This window comes from Lactuca serriola, chromosome 5 (assembly GCF_051521515.1).
Source record: "Lactuca serriola cultivar US96UC23 chromosome 5, Lser_US96UC23_V15, whole genome shotgun sequence".
NCBI lineage: Eukaryota > Viridiplantae > Streptophyta > Magnoliopsida > Asterales > Asteraceae > Lactuca > Lactuca serriola.
In genome coordinates, this window is record NC_136412.1 from 49264229 (window position 1) to 49282601 (window position 18373).

The window sequence follows — 18373 nt, forward strand, 5'->3', positions numbered from 1 at the left end:
CGTTTCATTGTGGAACTATAATGCCATGACATAAACAATAAGAGAAGTTTAATATATAAAAATAGACAAAATTAATATGATCATCATAACTATTTTCCTAGTCAAAAAACTATCCAAGATTCATTCATCTCAAATTCAGAATTTATATCTACAAAAATAACTACACATTCAGATTTCATGGGTTTCTGCCTGTTTGACAAGCATTGCATTTGCAGCATGCTTCCTACCAGCAACATGAGAATCATACACAGTAGGGCTGCTACAAACAACATTGCACACCGTACAAATCCTTAAAGCATCCAATGCTCCTCCTCCTTGCAAAATCTTCTGCCTCTTTGCCTCCATATCCTCATCACCTCCCACTCTCTTTGTCTTCCTGTCACTTCCATTTCCATCCACATTTACAACTTTACCCTCTTCATTTTGCAACATCCCTCCTACTGTAGTAGTAGTAGTAGGTCCCACTGGTTTTTCTGATTTTTCCAAATTCTTTTTGTGTTTCTTTCCTGATAGGTGGGTTTTGAAGACATCGTATGTGTCGCAACTGATCCCACAAAGTTGACACCACACGGGTTTACCTTGTTGTGAATTGATAAGGGTCAAGGAAGGATCCGGTATTTGGTCTGATTCTTTAAGTTTCTTGAGGTGTTTCTTCCCTGACATGTGTGTGTTGAGGACTTCAATGCTGGAGCAGTTTATTTTGCAGAGTTGACACCGTATGGGGTTGGGATTATTATTGGTTTGAACCTCAGGCTCGGGAGTAGGATCCTTAGGGTCTGATTCTGATGTGGTGTTAACAACCCCATTCGTAACCACAAGCTGCATCATTACCTATTACAACATTGTACTTTCAAATTTTCTTTTTCTTATTAAAGCCACATTGTACTTTGAAAAATCTACCTACTTGTAGCAGTAAAATTTGCATCACATTTCTATAATTGGGTAAATTTTCAAAGTACTATTAGTATTGTAGAGAGGAATGAAAGTAGGTAGCTATTTCTTGCACTTACCTTTGTAGAATGCTTTTTACCAGCGAGATGAGCCTGGAAGGCATTTTGATTATTGCATACCGCATTGCAAGTTTCACAGTAGAGAAATTTATCAACTGATGCTCCATTTTGCAATAACTTGTGCTTCTTATTCTCCAATTCTTCTACTGAAGTTTCACTTGCAGTGGGTGTGGGTGTGGGTGTTGGTGGTGGCATTTTTGGTGAAATGACAGATGAAATGGCAAGTTTTTGCATATTCTTCAAGTGTTTTTTACCTTGTTTGTGTTTCTCAAGTACATCTTTAGTGTCACAAGTAACATTGCATACCTCACATTGCATAGACTGGATGCTTTTTGGCTGACTTCTTGTTGTTACTATCGCATCATTCACAACATGCTGAGTCACATCAACAAAGTTAAATAAGTTTTAAAACTAACATAACTGATTGATTCAATTATGATGCTAAAAGTGAGCTGTGAGTGATTGATCATTGTAATTATTTATTCAAGACAATATTTTAACCTAGAAAAATCCTCACATAGCAACATAAGAATATAATATATTGATAAGTGGCAGAATACCCCATTTTAATTGAAAATTAAAGTGCATACATCTGAATCTCATTTGATTGTATATACACATTTGAAATAAAATGAAATGCGTACACATTCTATCAGAGGAATCATAAAATTTCTATATGCAATCTTAAACATCAAGATTGTAGATGATAAACCAGATAAATGAAATTACATAGATGGATAGATAAAACTTTACATGTTCGTATGTAGTTGAATCAGTAGTCTGTGGAATCATCCCACTCTGTGGCCCTGCAGCTCTGTCAAGCTCAAATGCGGGTCGGGCTCCCAACCCATCGAATCCATGCGAATCCTCGTACATTGAGATCGAGGCATCAGCGTGAGGAGAGTTAGGGTTAGGGTTAGTTATATCTAATTGTTGCTGTTCTCCGGACATTTGGGGTTCAAATCAATACGTTTGGTTTTACGAAATTAGGGCTTTAGATTGTGGAATCTGCAGAGTCTGCGAACGACAGAATCCGAAAGCAGTTCTTGTTTTAAACTCAAATAAACGAACCGGGTCCAATTTGGCTCGTTTAACTCTTTAGTTTGTTAACTCGATCTGAATTCAAATTAAGGGCAACGAATAAAGAGAAAATTAAATTAAATGACACTATACACTATACAAGTCAAATATGCATAAGAGCTTGAATCGAGAAAAATAATATAAAGTTAGTGAATTATATAGTTTTTTGTTTTGTTTTGTTTTTTTTTGAGATTTTGATTATGTAAAATAATAATAACAAATTCCATAAAAAACATTAAGTTTACATGAAAATTTGATTTTAATATTGTGTTATTTTTTGTCTTATACTCTGTTTTTTATTTTTTTTCCAATGTTTACCGTTTAATTGGTTGTCAACCAATTTTTGATGATGTGATAGCTGACGTGCCAATCTTTGATGATGTGATAACAAACAGAACATGCTGATGTGACACTCTTTGGTAACATCACATTCTTGACGTCACAATTAAGAAAAAAAAAAAACTAAAATATAATGAATTTTAAGATAATTATCCAAAATATAATGTTTTTGTGCAATTTCGTATTACCAGCTTCAAAATTAAACTTATACAATCATATTTCTATGCATGTTATGGGAATGCAATTGGCTTGTGCATTTCACACAAGATCCTTGATGGGACTCTATTGTGCACATTTCGAGTAACATAGCTCCATGCTCATGGAGCTGAAGAAGTTATGTATCCAAAGTTAACGATACTATCTCTCAATCTAGCAATAACATTCGGCCTAAATACAAACCTTGCTCTAACTTAATACTGATAGAGTTAGACCCGATGATGTGTCTCCAAGTTACGAGCTTGTCGTAGGAAGAGAGATGGTACATTTAAGTGTGGATACACGACTTCTTCAGCTCCACGAGCCATGTTACTCCACCCTTTCAGAAATATGCACAATGCAACTCCATCAAGGATCTTGTGTGAAATGCCAAGCCAATGGTAACCCCACTATATTTGAAATTGTTCACTTGAACACTCATTATACGATTACTTATACTAAACTCGTTAAAGCTAGGTTCAAATGACAAAACTTATTGATCAATCGATGATCAAGATGCTCTGGGAACTCATCGATATGATAATGGATCAACGCTTTGACATATTTAGCATCAACATCATTACAACCGATAGAAATATTGTTCTTAATTGGTCATGTAAATGGTGAAACTGAGTCGAGGTTTGAGATAAATTTTTCTTAGAATCAATAACCTTTCTACGACTTGGGGTGTGTTATCTCCATTGTTATTGGGGTAAGTAAAGTACTAGATGATTGGAACATAGGGTCTGATGATGCGTTAATCTAAAACATAAAGATTGAATGTGTTTAAATGAGATAAGGTTGGGGAGTAGGTTAATGTTCTCTTTGGAAATGTTTTCTGCATAGAATTGTAGTAAAAGTCTAGAAGATATATATGAAAGACCTTAGACCATTTTATATTGTTAAAATTACGATGAGATGCATGAATATCAAGGCTAAATATTTTGATCACATGTGAATATAAAAGCCTAACTATTTTTTTACTACATTTGGGATAACTATAAAAGTCATTAAATTTTAGTTCACTCATAAAATATGATTACACCAAAAAATATCACGTCAACATGCCTATGTCAGCTGTCACGTCACAAAAAAAAATGTTACATGAGCTCGCAGCCGAATAAATGATCCAACATTGAAACAAATTGGAAAACGAATTGTCCAGATTAAAAAAGAAAACAACACAATGTTAAAAATCAAATTTTTGTAATAAGTTAAAGACTTTAGTAGAATTTTCCCAAACAATAACAACAAAAGTAAGTACATAAACATGATCCAGTTCCATAGATACAAAATAAGTGGATAAACATGATGAAATAAACATATATTTCTCTTGAATTATGGTTACATGTGTCAATTTCGATTCTAACATATTAATTTTGTAAACCCACTTTTCCATTTCCAAAACACACCACAGCCACTATTATTAAATCATCATAACAACCTTAGTTATCCATTCTAAAACCTTCCAATTTTGTGACGAGATTCTTCTTAAAGTCACAATTTTCATCAAGTTTCTACAATAACACATCCATCCAGATTACTAAATAACAAAAGGGTTCATGTTTCTTGACCAGTCAATCCAGTTTCTGCCTGTTTCACAGCCATTGCAGCATGCTTCTTACCAGCAAGATGAGAGGTATACACAGCCGGACTGCTACAAACAACATTGCACACAGTACAAGTTCTTAAGCCATTGGATGCAGCTCCTCCTTGAAGAATCTTCTGCCTCTTTGCCTCCAATTCCTCATCACTTGCCACTCTCTTTGTCTTCCTGTTACTCCCATCCACCAAATTTACAACTTTACCCTCTTCCTTCCCTTCATCTTGCAGCATCCCTTGCTCAGTGTTAGGTCCAATTCCTTTTTCTGATTTCTCCAAATTCTTCTGGTGTTTCTTTCCTGAGAGGTGAACTCTGAGCATCTCATAAGTGTTGCAACTGATCCCACAAAGTTCACACGACAGCGTGTTACCTTCATGTGAAATGACGGCTTTGCCCTCGGTAGACTCCTGATTTTGCATACGTTGGGTGTCCAGTGAAGTGACAAAGGTCAAGGGCAGATCTGATATTTGCTCTGATTCTCTAAGTTTCTTGAGGTGTTTCTTCCCTGACAGGTGTGTGTTGAGGAGTTCAAAGCTTGTGCAGCTGATTTTGCAAAGTTCACACCTCAAGGGGTCAGGATTCATCCGAGCCTCATGACCCTTGTTTGATGTGGGGTTAAAAACGTCATTTGTACTCACACCCAGCATGATTGCCTGCATACCATTGTACTTTGAAAAATCTACATTTTGCTGTTTCTTGCATTTAATCCTAACAATCATATAGGAGTGTAACTTAATTCAGTTTACCTTTGAAGAATGCTTTCTACCAGCAAGATGAGCATGAAAGGCATCTTGATTATTGCATACCACATTGCAAGTTTGACAGTAGAGTAATTTATCAACTGATGCTCCATTTTGCAATAACAAGTGTTTTTTATTCTCCAACTCTCCTACTGAAGTTGCAGTAGCAGTGGGTGGTGTCACTTTTGGTCCAATGACAGATGAAATGGCAATCTTTTGCATATTCTTCATGTGCTTTTTTCCTTGTGTATGTTTCTCGAATATGTCCCTATTTGTACAAGTAATATTGCATACCTCACATTGAATGGGTTCTATGCTTTCAGGCTGACTTGTTGTTGTGTTCACCACATGCTGTGCCTCATCACCGATGTTGCCAGTTGCCTGAAAACATGTCCAGGTATTACATTCACATTTCACCAAAATCAAATGAATACTGAAAACCAAAAGGCAAAGACTCTAAATGGGAGATTGTTCATGGATTACTTGAATCAAAGTTTGCGGTTAGAAGGGTAGTTTTGCACTTTCACTTCTCAGAACAGTCGAGGATTAATGTGGGACATTACTAAAGTTCGAGAGTAAAGAAATCACACAACTTTGTAACATTATTTCCTAAGAATTTAGAAGAAACGATCATTTCATGATACACTTCTTTTTATCTTGGAAATGAAAGTCCATGCATTACGTTCTTATGTGATTGTATTTACACATTAAAACAAAATTGAAAAGCGTACACATTTCATCTGGTGAATGGAAGAGGAAGCATGAATTTCTATATGCAATCTTACACACCCAGGTTGCACGAAAACCACATATCGGTGATAAACCAAATAAAAAGAATTACATAACTAGATATAACTTTACATGTTCAAATGTAGTTGAATCGGTTATCTGAAAAATCACCTCATTCTGTGATGCTGCAGCTTCTTCAAGCTCAAATGCGGATTGCATTTCCGACCCATCGAATCCATGAGAATACTGGTACAGCGAGGCATCGGCGTTAGGGGGGTTAGGATCAGGGTTAGGGTTATTAGTCGGGTATGAAGTGAAACTGGGCATAGTTGCCTGCTGATCTCCGTACATTTGGGGTTCAAAATCAATAATTTTGGTTTTCCGAATTAGGGTTTTAGTTTCTAGAAATCTACAGGTCCTGTGAACGACAGGATCAGAGACTCGGAGTTTAGATTATTGAAAATCTCGAAAGCAGCTTTTGTTCTCAACAAACGGACCGAGTCGAGTTGGCTCGTCCAACTAACTCATTTAATTTGTAAGAGGGGTGTTTGGGATATCTTTTTGAGAGGGAAAAGAATTTTTGGGAAAAGATAACATACAAAAGATGTTTGGAAAAAGCTTCTTGAAAGCTCCTTTTGGATTTTTTAAAGAGGGAAAGCTGACTTTTTGGAAAAGTCAGGAAAACGTGACTTTTTGGAACTTTTCCCAAAAGTTCTTTTGCCCTTTGAAAAGATACCCCAAACACCCCCTTAATACAGTTTAAACTCTAAACTATCCATGAGGCTTCTCCGACTTTCAGGTATTTCCTTATTATTTATTTATTTTTATTATTGGGACTTCATGAATGACTCGACGGGTTGTGAGCCTAACTCGTTGAGTAGAGTCCGATTTGGTCACGTGAGTTTAATGATCGACTCGACGAGTTAGATAGTTGATTCGTCGAGTTGGCGTTGTGAGGTGAAACACTAAATCTCTGGGGTTGGGGCCTATTTAAGAGAACTTATGTCCTCATTTTCGCCTCACCAGCTGCCCAACTCCCTTGTGTGAAACCCTAAACGTTTGTAGTGAACTAAGAGAGTTATAAAGCAAATCTTTGAGTATTCTAGTGCATCTTTTGAGGAGAAGAGGAGATTATCCATCAAGGAATGAGGAGAAACTGTTGGATCTAGTGCTATATCGACCAGAGCTTCTGTGGAAGGTAAAAAGCCTACACCTTTCTCATCTTATTGATCGGTTAGATCTCATGATTATGGAAGTTAGGGATTTTACCACCTTTTTGTTGGGACATTGAGTGCATTGAGTCTATCAAGAGGTCTAGACTTCAGATCTGGACCTTGTGAGGTCCATAGAGTCCAAAGGTCCCAACTTTATTCAGTCATATAAGAGTTATTGTGCTTAAACACCCTTGTTAGAGTTGTATTGGCATTTTGGAGCAAAATATGCCATGCATGAACGTAAAGATCGAAGCTTTACGTGACATTCGAGCCTTAGGAGCCTAGATCTAGGGTGTGGAGTAGTAGATCTGCCTTAAAACGTATGAATGAGAATTTAGACTGAACGGACTCGTCGAGTCGACGAGTCAGCTAGGGTTTTCCCCAATGAGTCTGGACAAGGGTGACTCGGTGAGTTGATGAGACAACTCGACGAGTTAAGTTGGGTTTCCGCGGCATTCTGAGGAACAACGGGGACTCGACGAGTTGGGTCAACATGGGCAGTTGACTCGAGTGTTGACTTTTGTTGACTTTAAGGTTTGGTCAAGACAGGGTTTATAGGGGCCATGGAGGGGGTAAAATGGTCTTTTACCCATCTCAAGAGTTAGAAAGAGTTTAGCGTAGGTTATATGACATTGTGATCTTTATGAGTTAATTAGAGATGCTTATTACATGTAGGCGGAGATTAGACTGTTCGAGGGGTATCCGGTTTTCTTTGCTTACTTACGAGGTGAGTCTTCTCACTATACTTACCATGAGTGGTATCTATGTGTGACCGGAGGGTCTTTTGTGCTTATATGAGCTACGTCATATTATGCATTTTGTCTGTGTGATATATATGCTATATTTTGTGTTGTACTGAGATAGGACCGGAGGGTCCAAACCGAGTTGTGGGACCGGAGGGTTCCACTGAGACAGGACCGGAGGGTCTAAACCAAGTTGTGAAACCGAATGGTCCTCACTGAGACACACGACCGGAGGATCCACACCGAGACGCATGAGACCGGAGGGTCCATGCCGAGTTATAGCCATGAGAGGCTTATTATTTGTGTATGTGGTATTTTGGAGAACTCACTAAGCTTTGTGCTTACCGTGTTGTGTGATGTGTGTTTCAGGTACTTCTCAGGACCGCGGGAAAATGTCGACATGATTGTGGTTTTATGAAATATAATATATGAGTTTTATGTGTTTTAAAAATGAAAAATTTTAGTTTGAAAATTTACGGTGTTACATGTTGGTATCAGAGCCTTGGTTTGAGGGATTCGGATGCACCTTCGGGTATGTCTGAACTTAAATTGAGGATTTGAGAATTTTTTTTTTCAAAAGAAATGATTTTTCTAAAACCGAGTAAGAGTTTCTAAGAGAAAAACGAGAAGGAGCAGTGTGTACAATCAGCCAGAGCCCGAACGGTGGTTTCCCAAAATACCCTTAGTTGTTTACTTTATGAGATATTTATGAGATATTTATGTGGTATTAGAAATGCATGCTAGAGAATAGGCTAGGTATTTCATATTCTAGGGCTAGAGTTGTCTGATTTGTGATGCCTTAGCCTAGGAGATGCTATTGATCAGTGTTATCTTTTATTTTCCCTGAGTATGTGTTGAGTTCTAAGTTGAGGGGTAATCTAGGAGAGATACCTAGATGAGCATACGCAGCCTACTAAGAGAGTAGTCTGATATTTATGAGAGATAGAGTACTTGTGAATTAGAATCCTGGGAGGAGGACTTGGGATGACTACAAGTTAGGTGTGGAAGGTAGTATTGGGCACATACTACTGAAAGCACCAGATCTGTATGCAATCCAAGATCTGTATGCAATCCAAGTAAGAATCCTTAGGGTGCCGAGGAGCATGTATGGGCGGGAATCGAGTGTCAGAACACTTGATCAAGTCTCTGATAATTTTTTTGTGTTGTGTTTTAGAGACATCATGGTGGGGACGCGCCACAACCCCGAGAGCAGTGGGATCAGTGATGAGGAGATCCGCAGGATCATCCATGAGGAGGTGGTCGCATCCATTCGAGAGGCGATATCGGAGATGTTTGGGTCTATTAAGACCACTCTGATTGAGACATTTGACGAGCGATACGCTGCTGTTACTGAGGTTGCTGTTGTTGTATCCACAACAATTGTTGCTGCTGCCAAGCCACAGGGAGGTGACTCGTTGTTTCGGGAGTTCAGCAATACGAAGCCACCAGAGTTTGATGGGACACGAGATCTGATTTCTGCCATAAGATGGATCGCTGATATTGAGGGATACTTTTATACTTGTTCATGCCCAGAGCATCTGAGAGTCCGGTTCGCCCTGAACTAGCTTCGCTTGGGAGTGAAGGACTTGTGGAAGTTTGTGACGACTGATTTTACCCTGGCAGATCATGCTGCAGTGACTTGGGAGAGGTTCACCGAGTTGTTTCGAGATGAGTATGTTCCCCAGGTGTAGAGGGAGTGTTTGACACAAGAGTTTCTGTCTCTCAAGCAGAAGACAGAGTCGGTGACTGAGATTACGAGGATGTTCCATGAAAGGGCGTTGTTCTGCCTTGAGCACGTGTCCAATGAGCAGGTACGTGTGAGTCGGTAGTTGAGCATCTTGAGGAGAGACATTCGGGAGTTTATGGCGAACTCGTCTTATCGGAAATTGGTTGAGGTGCATACCAATGCCAGGAGGAGGGAGATTGAGTTGGAGATTTAGTCCAGGAAGGAGGCAGAGCAGCAGGGGAGAGATAGGAGACCGACACAGCCGCAACCGGCGGCTAAGCGGGCTAAGCCTGCTGATTCGAGGACTGGAGGCTAGAAGGGCCGCACTTGTAGAAAGTGCGGCAAGGTCCACGAGGGACCTTGCCGGTCAGGGATTTGCTACAAATGCGGTAAGGAGGGGCATATGGTGAGGGACCGCCCTAAGGGATTTTTTGTTTGCTTCCATTGCAACCAGACATGCCATCGGAAGGTCGAGTTCCCTCAGCTCATTCATTGATCAGCCGAGGGTTCTGCTTCTGCTGCTATTCGTGCTACAGATAGTCGACCAATGAAGGTCGAGAAACTGAGGGCTCGTGGGAGAGCTTTTCAGCTGACAGCGAAGGAGGTCCGCACAACACCTGATGTTGTAGCTGGTACGTATTTCCCTCTTTTCCTGATATTTTGAGATTTGTGCATGATTATATATATATATATATATATATATATATATATATATATACTTTTCTTGTGAGTTCTGTGCCTGCTTTGGTGTTATTTGACTCGGGTGCGAGTCGATCCTTCGTGTCCTTAGCTTTTAGTCGTCACATTAGTGTCGAGCGAGAGGCGTTGAGTCAACCTCTGAGAGTTTCTATAACCGACGAGCATGCGGTTTATGCGACCGAGGTTTTCTGGGGATGTGTTTTGGATATTTTTGGTGTGGAGTTCCCGATAGATCTGGTGCCGATAGCGATGGGTGACGTCTGTGTCATTGTGGGCATGGACTGGTTGAGTCGATTTGGGGCTATGATTGACTGTGATCGACAGATGGTGACTATACAAGACCCTAGTGGGGGAGTGCTTACCATGTACGGCAAGGATACCAGGTCTGAATCAGCTTTTTTCTCTGCTACTAGAGTGAGACAGAGTATATAGCAGGGTTGTATGGGATTTTTGGCGTATGTGGTGGATATGCGGGTTGCTACAAAGAGATCGAGTTCTATCTTCGAGGTTCCTATAGTGTGAAAGTTCCCATACGTGTTTACTGAGGAGTTGCCGGGAGTGCCTCCTGAGAGGCAGGTGGAGTTTCGGATTGATTTAGTTCCGGGAGCAGCGCCTATCGCCAAGGCACCTTATCGCCTTGCGCCGCCTGAGATGCAGGAGTTATCCTCTTAGCTTCAGGAGCTGTTGGGGTAGGGTTTTATCAGACCGAGTAGCTCGCCGTGGGGAGCACCGGTCCTTTTTCTCAAGAAGAAGGATGGTTCTCACCGGATATGTATAGATTACCGGGAGTTGAACAAGCTGAAGGTCAAGAACCGTTATCCACTTCCGAGGATCAACAATTTATTCGACCAGTTGCAGGTGGCATCTTGGTTTTCCAAGATTGATTTGAGATCTGGATATCATCAGATGAGAGTATGCGAGGAGGATATTCAGAAGGCGGCCTTTAGAAATCGTTATGGGCATTACGAGTTTGTGGTGATGCCTTTCGGGCTCACCAATGCACCGGCAACGTTCATGGATATCAAGTGTATAGGCCTATGTTGGATCGGTTGGTGATCGTGTTCATCGATGACGTCTTGGTGTATTCGAGGTCCAGAGAGTAGCATGAGGAGCATCTGCGAAAGGTTCTATGGGTTTGAGGTCAGAGAGGCTTTATGCCAAATTCTCCAAGTGTGATTTCTGGTTACGAGAGGTCCAGTTCTTGTTACACCTCGTTAATCAGAATGGGATATTGGTCGAACAGGCCAAGATTGAGGCAATTATGCGATGGGAGGTGCCGAGATCCCCATCTGAGATTAGGAGTTTTCTGGGATTGGTCGGCTACTATCGGAGATTTATCAAGGATTTCTCCAAGATTGCGGTTCCTCTCACCAAATTGAACCGGAAGGGTGTTACTTTTGTTTGGGGGCCTGAGTAGTAGGCATCATTCGAGACTCTTTGCCAGAGGTTGTGCGAAGCTCCGATGTTAGCCCTTCCGGAGGGAATGGAGGACTTCGTAGTCTATTGTGATGCGTCTATTTCAAGGATGGGTACAATGTTGATGCAGAGGGGTCACGTGATAGCATGTGCGTCGAGGCAACTGAAGCATCATGAGACGAGGTATCCCACTAATGATTTGGAATTGGGGGCGGTGGTGTTCGCCCTCAAGATTTGGCACCATTATCTTTATGGTGTTTGGTGTACCATATACACGGAACATAAGAGCCTAAAGTACCTGATGGATCAGCCTAACCTGAATATGAGGCAGAGGAGATGGTTGGATGTAGTGAAGGACTACGACTGCGATATCTTATATCACCCAGGCAAGGCTAATGTGGTAGCCGATGCCTTCAGTCGTAGAGCCGAGAGCGCTTTGATCGGAGATGTGTGTATGAGGATGACAGTGATGACTCCAGTCTTAGATACCATCTGAGAGGCTCAGGTAGAGGCTATGAGACCGGAGAATCGCAAGAGAGAGCATGTGGTCGGTCAGGTTTCCGAGTTTCAGTTAGATAGTCGGGGACTTATGACTTTCCAAGGTCGGATTTGGGTGCCATATACAGGTGGAGATCAGCGTATATTGATGGAGGAGGCACATAGATCGAGATTTTCGATCCATCCTGGGGCCACTAAGATGTATTTGGATCTGAAGAGGGATTATTGGTGGCCTTGTATGAAGAGGGATGTGGCTTGGGTAGTCGAGAGATGCTTGGCCTGTAGTCGGGTCAAGGCAGAGCACCAGTGACCCCATGGTCAGCTGCAGCCTCTAGAAGTTCCCCCGTGGAAGTGGGAACAGATCACCATGGATTTCATCACTAAGCTACCGAGGACCACGCGTGGGGTAGATGCGATATGGATGATTATAGATTGATTGACGAAGAGTGCTCACTTCCTCGCTATCAGTAAGAGCTCTTCTGCAGGGAAATTGGCCGAGATCTACGTTCGAGAGGTGGTGACACGACATAGGGTGCCGACATCGATAGTGTAAGATCGGGATGTGCGTTTTACTTCTAGGTTCTGGAAGAAGTTTCATGATGAGTTGGGTACCCGGCTGCACTTCAGTACAACTTACCACCCACAGACAGACGGGCAGAGTGAGCGGACGATTTAGACGCTCGAGGACATGCTGCATGCATGTGTTATGGACTTCGGTGGAAGTTGGGACACGTATTTGCCCTTGGCTGAGTTTTCATATAACAACCACCACCATTACAACATTGGTATGCCTCCCTTTGAGCTACTGTATGGGACGAGGTTTCAGACTACCATCTATTGGGGAGAGGTAGGGCAGCTTGTGATGGGTGGCACTGAGATAGTGCTAAAGACGACTGAGCAAATTCAGCAGGTCAGACAGAGGTTACTGACAGCCCATAGTCGCTAGAAGAGTTATGTAGATCGACGACGATCCGAGCTAGAGTTCCAGGTAGGAGATTTTGTCCTCCTAAAGGTATCCCCATGGAAAGGGGTGATTCGATTCAGGAAACGGGGAAAGCTGGGGCCCCGATACATTGGTCCTTTCAAAGTGATCGCCGAGGTTGGTAGGGTAACCTACCGGTTAGAGCTACCAGCAGAGTTGAGCCAGATTCATAACACCTTCCACGTGTCTTAGTTGAGGAAGTGTGTAGCCGATGAGACAACAATGGTACCCTTTGAGGACATTCAGGTGGATGCGATCCTGAATTATATCGAGATGCCGATTGCGATTTTGGATCGGAAAGTGAAGGTTTTGAGAAACAAATAGGTGTCCCTGGTTCAGGTCCAATGGCAACATCGGAAGGGGTCCGAGTGTACTTGGGAGTCGGAGTCTGAGATACGCGAGCAACATCCAGAGTTGTTTCTGGAGCCTGACTTCGAGGGCGAAGTTTGATTCTAGTGGGGGAGAACTATATAATCCCGACTCCCAGGTATTTCCTTATTATTTTTTTTTTGGGACTTCATGAGTGACTCGACGAGTTGTGAGCCTAACTCATCAAGTAGAGTCTGATTTTTGTCACGTGGGTTTAATGACCGACTCGACGAGTCAGAGAGCTGACTCGCCGAGTTGGCGTTGTGAGGTGAAACCCTAAATCTCCAGGGTTGGGGCGTATTTAAGAGAACTTATGTCCTTATCTCCGCCTCACCAGCTGCCAACTCCCATGTGTGAAACCCTAAACATTTGTAGTGAGCTAAGAGAGTTATAGAGCTAATCTTTGAGTATTCTAGTGCATCTTTTGAGGAGAAGAGGAGATTATCCATCAAGGAATGAGGAGAAACTGTTGGATCTAGTGCTATATCGACCAGAGCTTCTGTGTAAGGTAAAAGCCTACATTTTTCTCATTTTATTGGTTAGATCTCGTGATTATGGAAGTTAGGGCTTTTACCACCTTTTTGTTGGGACATTGAGTGCATTGAGTCTATCAGGAGGTCTAGACTTCAGATCTGGACCTTGTGAGGTCCATAGAGTCCAAAGGTCCTAGCTTTATTCAGCCATATAAGAGTTATTGTGCTTGCCCGAGCCTCCTCGGTGGTCAACTGAAATGCACGACTCTTCATCGCTGGAACATCTGCCTTGGCAGGGCGAACATCGGTAATCCTCAATGTGGCGGGCACAGGCACCGCCACCGCTCCTCCCCCTCCCCGCAACCTCGGACAGTCGGCCCGCTTGTGGCCGGTGTGGTTGTAGTGAAAGAAAATCAAGCCCTTCTTGGGGCAATCCCTGATCACGTGCCCCGATTGGCCACAAGCATAACATCCCGAGCCTGTCCCCCGACAAACCCCACTGTGCGGTTTACCGCACTTGGCACACCAGCCCCAGCCTTGCTGGCCCCTGCTGGAAGTGTCAGAGGTCTTAGGCTTCTTAGACCCACCGTTGATGTGCCTGCTCCGGTTTCTGCTTGGAGCGGAAGTCTAACTCCATTTCTTGTTCTCGGGCCTTCTCTACCATCTCATTCAGGGTTTTTCATCATGTAAAGCTCACAAACTCCCGAATATCATCCCTCAGCATGGAATGATATCTCTTCCTCCTCAAATCCTCATTTGTAGCGTACTGCGGGATCAGCAAAGCTCGTTCCCAAAACTTAGCGGTGATCTCCGCCACAGTCTCGATGGTCTGTTAAAGATCGTGAAACTCACTCACAAGCCATTGCACCTCAATAGGCGGTGCAAAATCCTCATCGAATCGCCAAAAAAACTCAGCCCACATCATCTCAGCCACACCAGCTGCTCCCACCTGGCTGGTCACCTGTCCCCACCAATCTCGGGCTCTGTCTCTTAGCATACACGAAGCAAAACCCACCTTGGTCGCATCAGGGCAAGAACTCATACGGTGGGCGTTCTCAATATCCGCCACCCAATGTCAGCTAACGATGGTGTCCCTGACCCTGAGAAACTTCGGCGCTCTGCACGCCTTGAACTCTTAGAACGAGGGAGTTCGGGCCCTAACCCGAACCTCAACAATCTCAGTCCTGAATGCCCTGAGTTTCTCCTCCATAATCTCCATCATACCCTTTTTGACCGTCCCAAAAATGACCGGGGTAGCATCAAGGATGCCCCTGGTAACCTCGGTTGCGATAGGCTCGCGTAGCCTCTCATCAATGACATCGGTAGTGTCGCTTGATCCCGCCCCGGATCCATATCCTGATCCTGATCCTCCTGCTCCAAATCGTGTCACCAACATGCTGAACTGTAATGTCATAAATCACAACGATCAGGATTTCCATATAAGGGATCTTCCCATACCGGTCCTCTTTGAAGTCGTCAAATCTAACATTGGTTTGGGTACAGGTCTTGTGCTTTCAGTAGTACGGGCCCAATACTACCTTCCACACCTATCTGTACCTTTCCCCAATGCTCTACCTGATAACTCCAATTCGTTCCAAAACTGAACCATATTCCACAACTACCGCATACATCAATCTCAGGTTGTCCTAAGATTTACTCTACTCTTATCAATCAATCCAATCATGACAGGTTGCCTTTATGCATGCAAATTATACACAGAAAATGATCAAATAGACTTTCGAATAAAAGGTCTACCCTAGGACCACAACCAGACAAGGAACATGAAATAAGGCCAAATCAATCATTCTGAGGCTATAAGCTCCTAACCGTATACAATTTTAAAAGCATACACATAGCAAGTTCCATATCACCAACAAAGCTCAAATATCAGTATAACATGGCTAACATGGCTAACATATAGGGGAACTACTTACTTGGCTCGGCTGATTACGCACATTGCACTCTCATCTTTTTATTTCTTTTAAAACCCTTTTTATGTTATTTTTGAAAACAATTTTACCATTTGCTTAGTTTGAGTCCTGACACACCCGAGGGTGTGTTCGAATCCCTCAAACCAAGGCTCTGATACCAACTTGTAACGACCCAAATAATAAAAGAAAATGAAATGACCCAAAATACGACCCCCAATTTTTTTTTAATATTACTAAAAATCAAATCCTCGGATATCATATATAATAAAATCATGGAATGAGTACCTCAAATGTCATAGTACTGTGTCAAAACAAAGTTATATTAATCATAACAATATCCAAAATGAACTCCCAGGATAAACTGAAGCTGTGGTGTGTGCGATGCCATCAACCCGAGCTCTTCCCTTTGCTAGCGGAAGTACCTAAAACCAAAACTGAAACTGTAAGCACGAAGCTTAGTGAGCTCCCCCAAACTACCACATACCATACAATAACATATAAACATCTATTGGGCCTTGCCCACTGCATCGAACCGAAGTCCGGAAACTGCATCGGACTGAAGTCCGGAACTAACCAGGGCCTTGCTCTCTACATCAGACCGAAGTCCAGAAACTGCATTGGACCGAAGTTTGGAACTAACTGCATCGGATCAAAATTTGGAGCTGACTGAGACCTTGTCCCCTGCATCGGACCGAAGTCCGGAAACTGACTAAGCATGACATAGCCTAGCATAAACATATCAGCTAGCATAAACACATATACTACATACTGCATCGGACCGAAGTCCGGAACACATAACACAAATACATGCTTGAATCACAAAGACATCAAGCACACTGAACTACTGCATCGGACCGAAGTCCGGTACTACTGCTAACTAGACGGGCCGACATTGTGGCGGTAGACCTGTTCCTACTGGAAGGAAAACTCACCTCGTAACACTTGTTGCCGAGATGCTAAATCTGAAACTGCCCGAACGTTGCTCCGGAACTCCCCGACTACAAATCCCATAACACTAAATCAAATACTGATAACTAATCTCAGGGTGAAAGTGACTATCTACCCCTGGGCAAGTCAAAGTCAACTTCTTGGTCAAAGTCTGTTGGGTTTTGAGCAATCTAACACTTCCTAAGTGTGCATGCAACCCTAATAAACCTTGGATCTATGTTTTCTTCTAAAATACTTGCAAATAATAATTTCCAAGGTTTCTTCCTAACTAACATAGCATAAGGATTATGAATCATAAAAGTACTAGTAGAAATACATACCTTTTGATGATGGTTGATTGTTTGGAGTTTGAGAGCCAAGCACCAATAGTGTGAATGCCTCAAATGGAATCACAAATCACCACAAACACTTGGAAAACTTTGAGAGAGTGTATACACACATAGAAAATCGGCCACACACACAAAACCACACTAGTGGCTATTTCATGCAACATAAGCATGCTTATATAGTGTACATGGTTAGGGTGAAACCCTAATAACCCATGACCTTTCCTTTTCCAAGGATCCATGGGTTAAAAGCTCCATGGATCATCCATGGACTTCCATATAAGCCTAGCCCATTAACAAATGAGTGTTAGCCCACACCATATAAAACCAATAGCCCATAATCTAATTAGTCTTCCTTTTAATCTCTAAATTAATTCATAATTAATTTAAGACTAAGACTAATTAAATAACATGACTTCATATTAATATATTATAACTTATAATATATTAATAAACATATGTGTATAACTCTCATAAAATTATCCATAAATAGTTCGGGTGAAGTGCAACCCAAATGGACCATGCCAGGTCGGGTCAAGTATATACCAAATAAGTTATGGACTTAGACACCTTATCCAACAGACTCCCACTTGGATAAGTCTAATAACTATATTTGCGTATGTTACTTCAGGAACCAACCAGCAATCGTAGCTCTCGAAAACTCTGTTGAACTATGAAGCGCCATTTTAGATAAGTGATCATATAATCCTCTGTTCCCATGATATCAGCCGGACAAATACATGGAACAACGTCGTACTTATTGTCCAGCAGTTTGTTTCCCGACTTCCGATTTGTTTGACAAAGAACTTAATCGAACACATCAATTTAGTTTTGACCGGCCGGTACATAGGTCATAACAAAATCATCGAGGGGCCCATATATCGCTTCTATTTCTAGAAGGAACAGATAAACTTCGACTCATATGCTTGTTCTACTACTTGTTAAATTGTACACAAAGGCACGTTTTATAACATCAAGTTACTGATGCGTTTACGTGCAATCAATGCACAATCAACTCATAGGTAACAACTCATATCTCTAGGTTTGAAGATTTATATGATATTACCGTCTCACGATCACTCGAGATAAATTCCATGAAGTGATACAAGTGAGCACGGGTTTATCCCAATACTCATAACTTATGAGCACTCATGAATGTTGTAGCAACCATTGCTATGACTAAACCCATTTATCCATCTATAAACTCGATTCATGACAGTCTTGATTAATACCTACTTCCAACATATGAACGACTGTGGAGTGTTTAAATAACTTAGTCATTCGGAAAGAATAACCTAGCTATTTTGGAAGTCAAAACATGCAAAGTGAAACACAATAATAATCGAATCCAA

General features: G+C 41.9%; 1 protein-coding gene across 1 annotated transcript; it reads right to left on the bottom strand.

Annotated features, from left to right (window-relative positions):
* Window positions 1-62: 62 nt before the first annotated feature.
* On the bottom strand, window positions 63-6169 carry LOC145049502 (uncharacterized). The gene is made up of 7 exons (XM_078997896.1): window positions 5829-6169; window positions 4974-5348; window positions 4188-4880; window positions 4090-4141; window positions 1764-1975; window positions 1011-1385; window positions 63-831 (listed from the first exon to the last, which is right to left on the bottom strand). Exons 1-7 carry the CDS (start codon window positions 6045-6047, stop codon window positions 169-171), a joined length of 2589 nt encoding a protein of 862 aa, XP_078854022.1. The 5' UTR covers window positions 6048-6169; the 3' UTR covers window positions 63-168.
* Between the last annotated feature and the right edge of the window lie 12204 nt (window positions 6170-18373).

What these genes read in the sequence shown, in the direction of transcription:
- LOC145049502 (XM_078997896.1), bottom strand. Translation starts at nt 6,047, where the DNA reads ATGTACGGAGATCAGCAGGCAACTATGCCCAGTTTCACTTCATACCCG. An exon ending in TCTCGTCACAAAATTGGAAG is followed by an intron (nt 1,976 to 4,089) that starts GTTTTAGAATGG and finishes ACCAAACGTATT; the next exon opens with GATTTGAACCCCAAATGTCC. An exon ending in ATTCAACTACATACGAACAT is followed by an intron (nt 1,386 to 1,763) that starts GTAAAGTTTTAT and finishes GATGTGACTCAG; the next exon opens with CATGTTGTGAATGATGCGAT.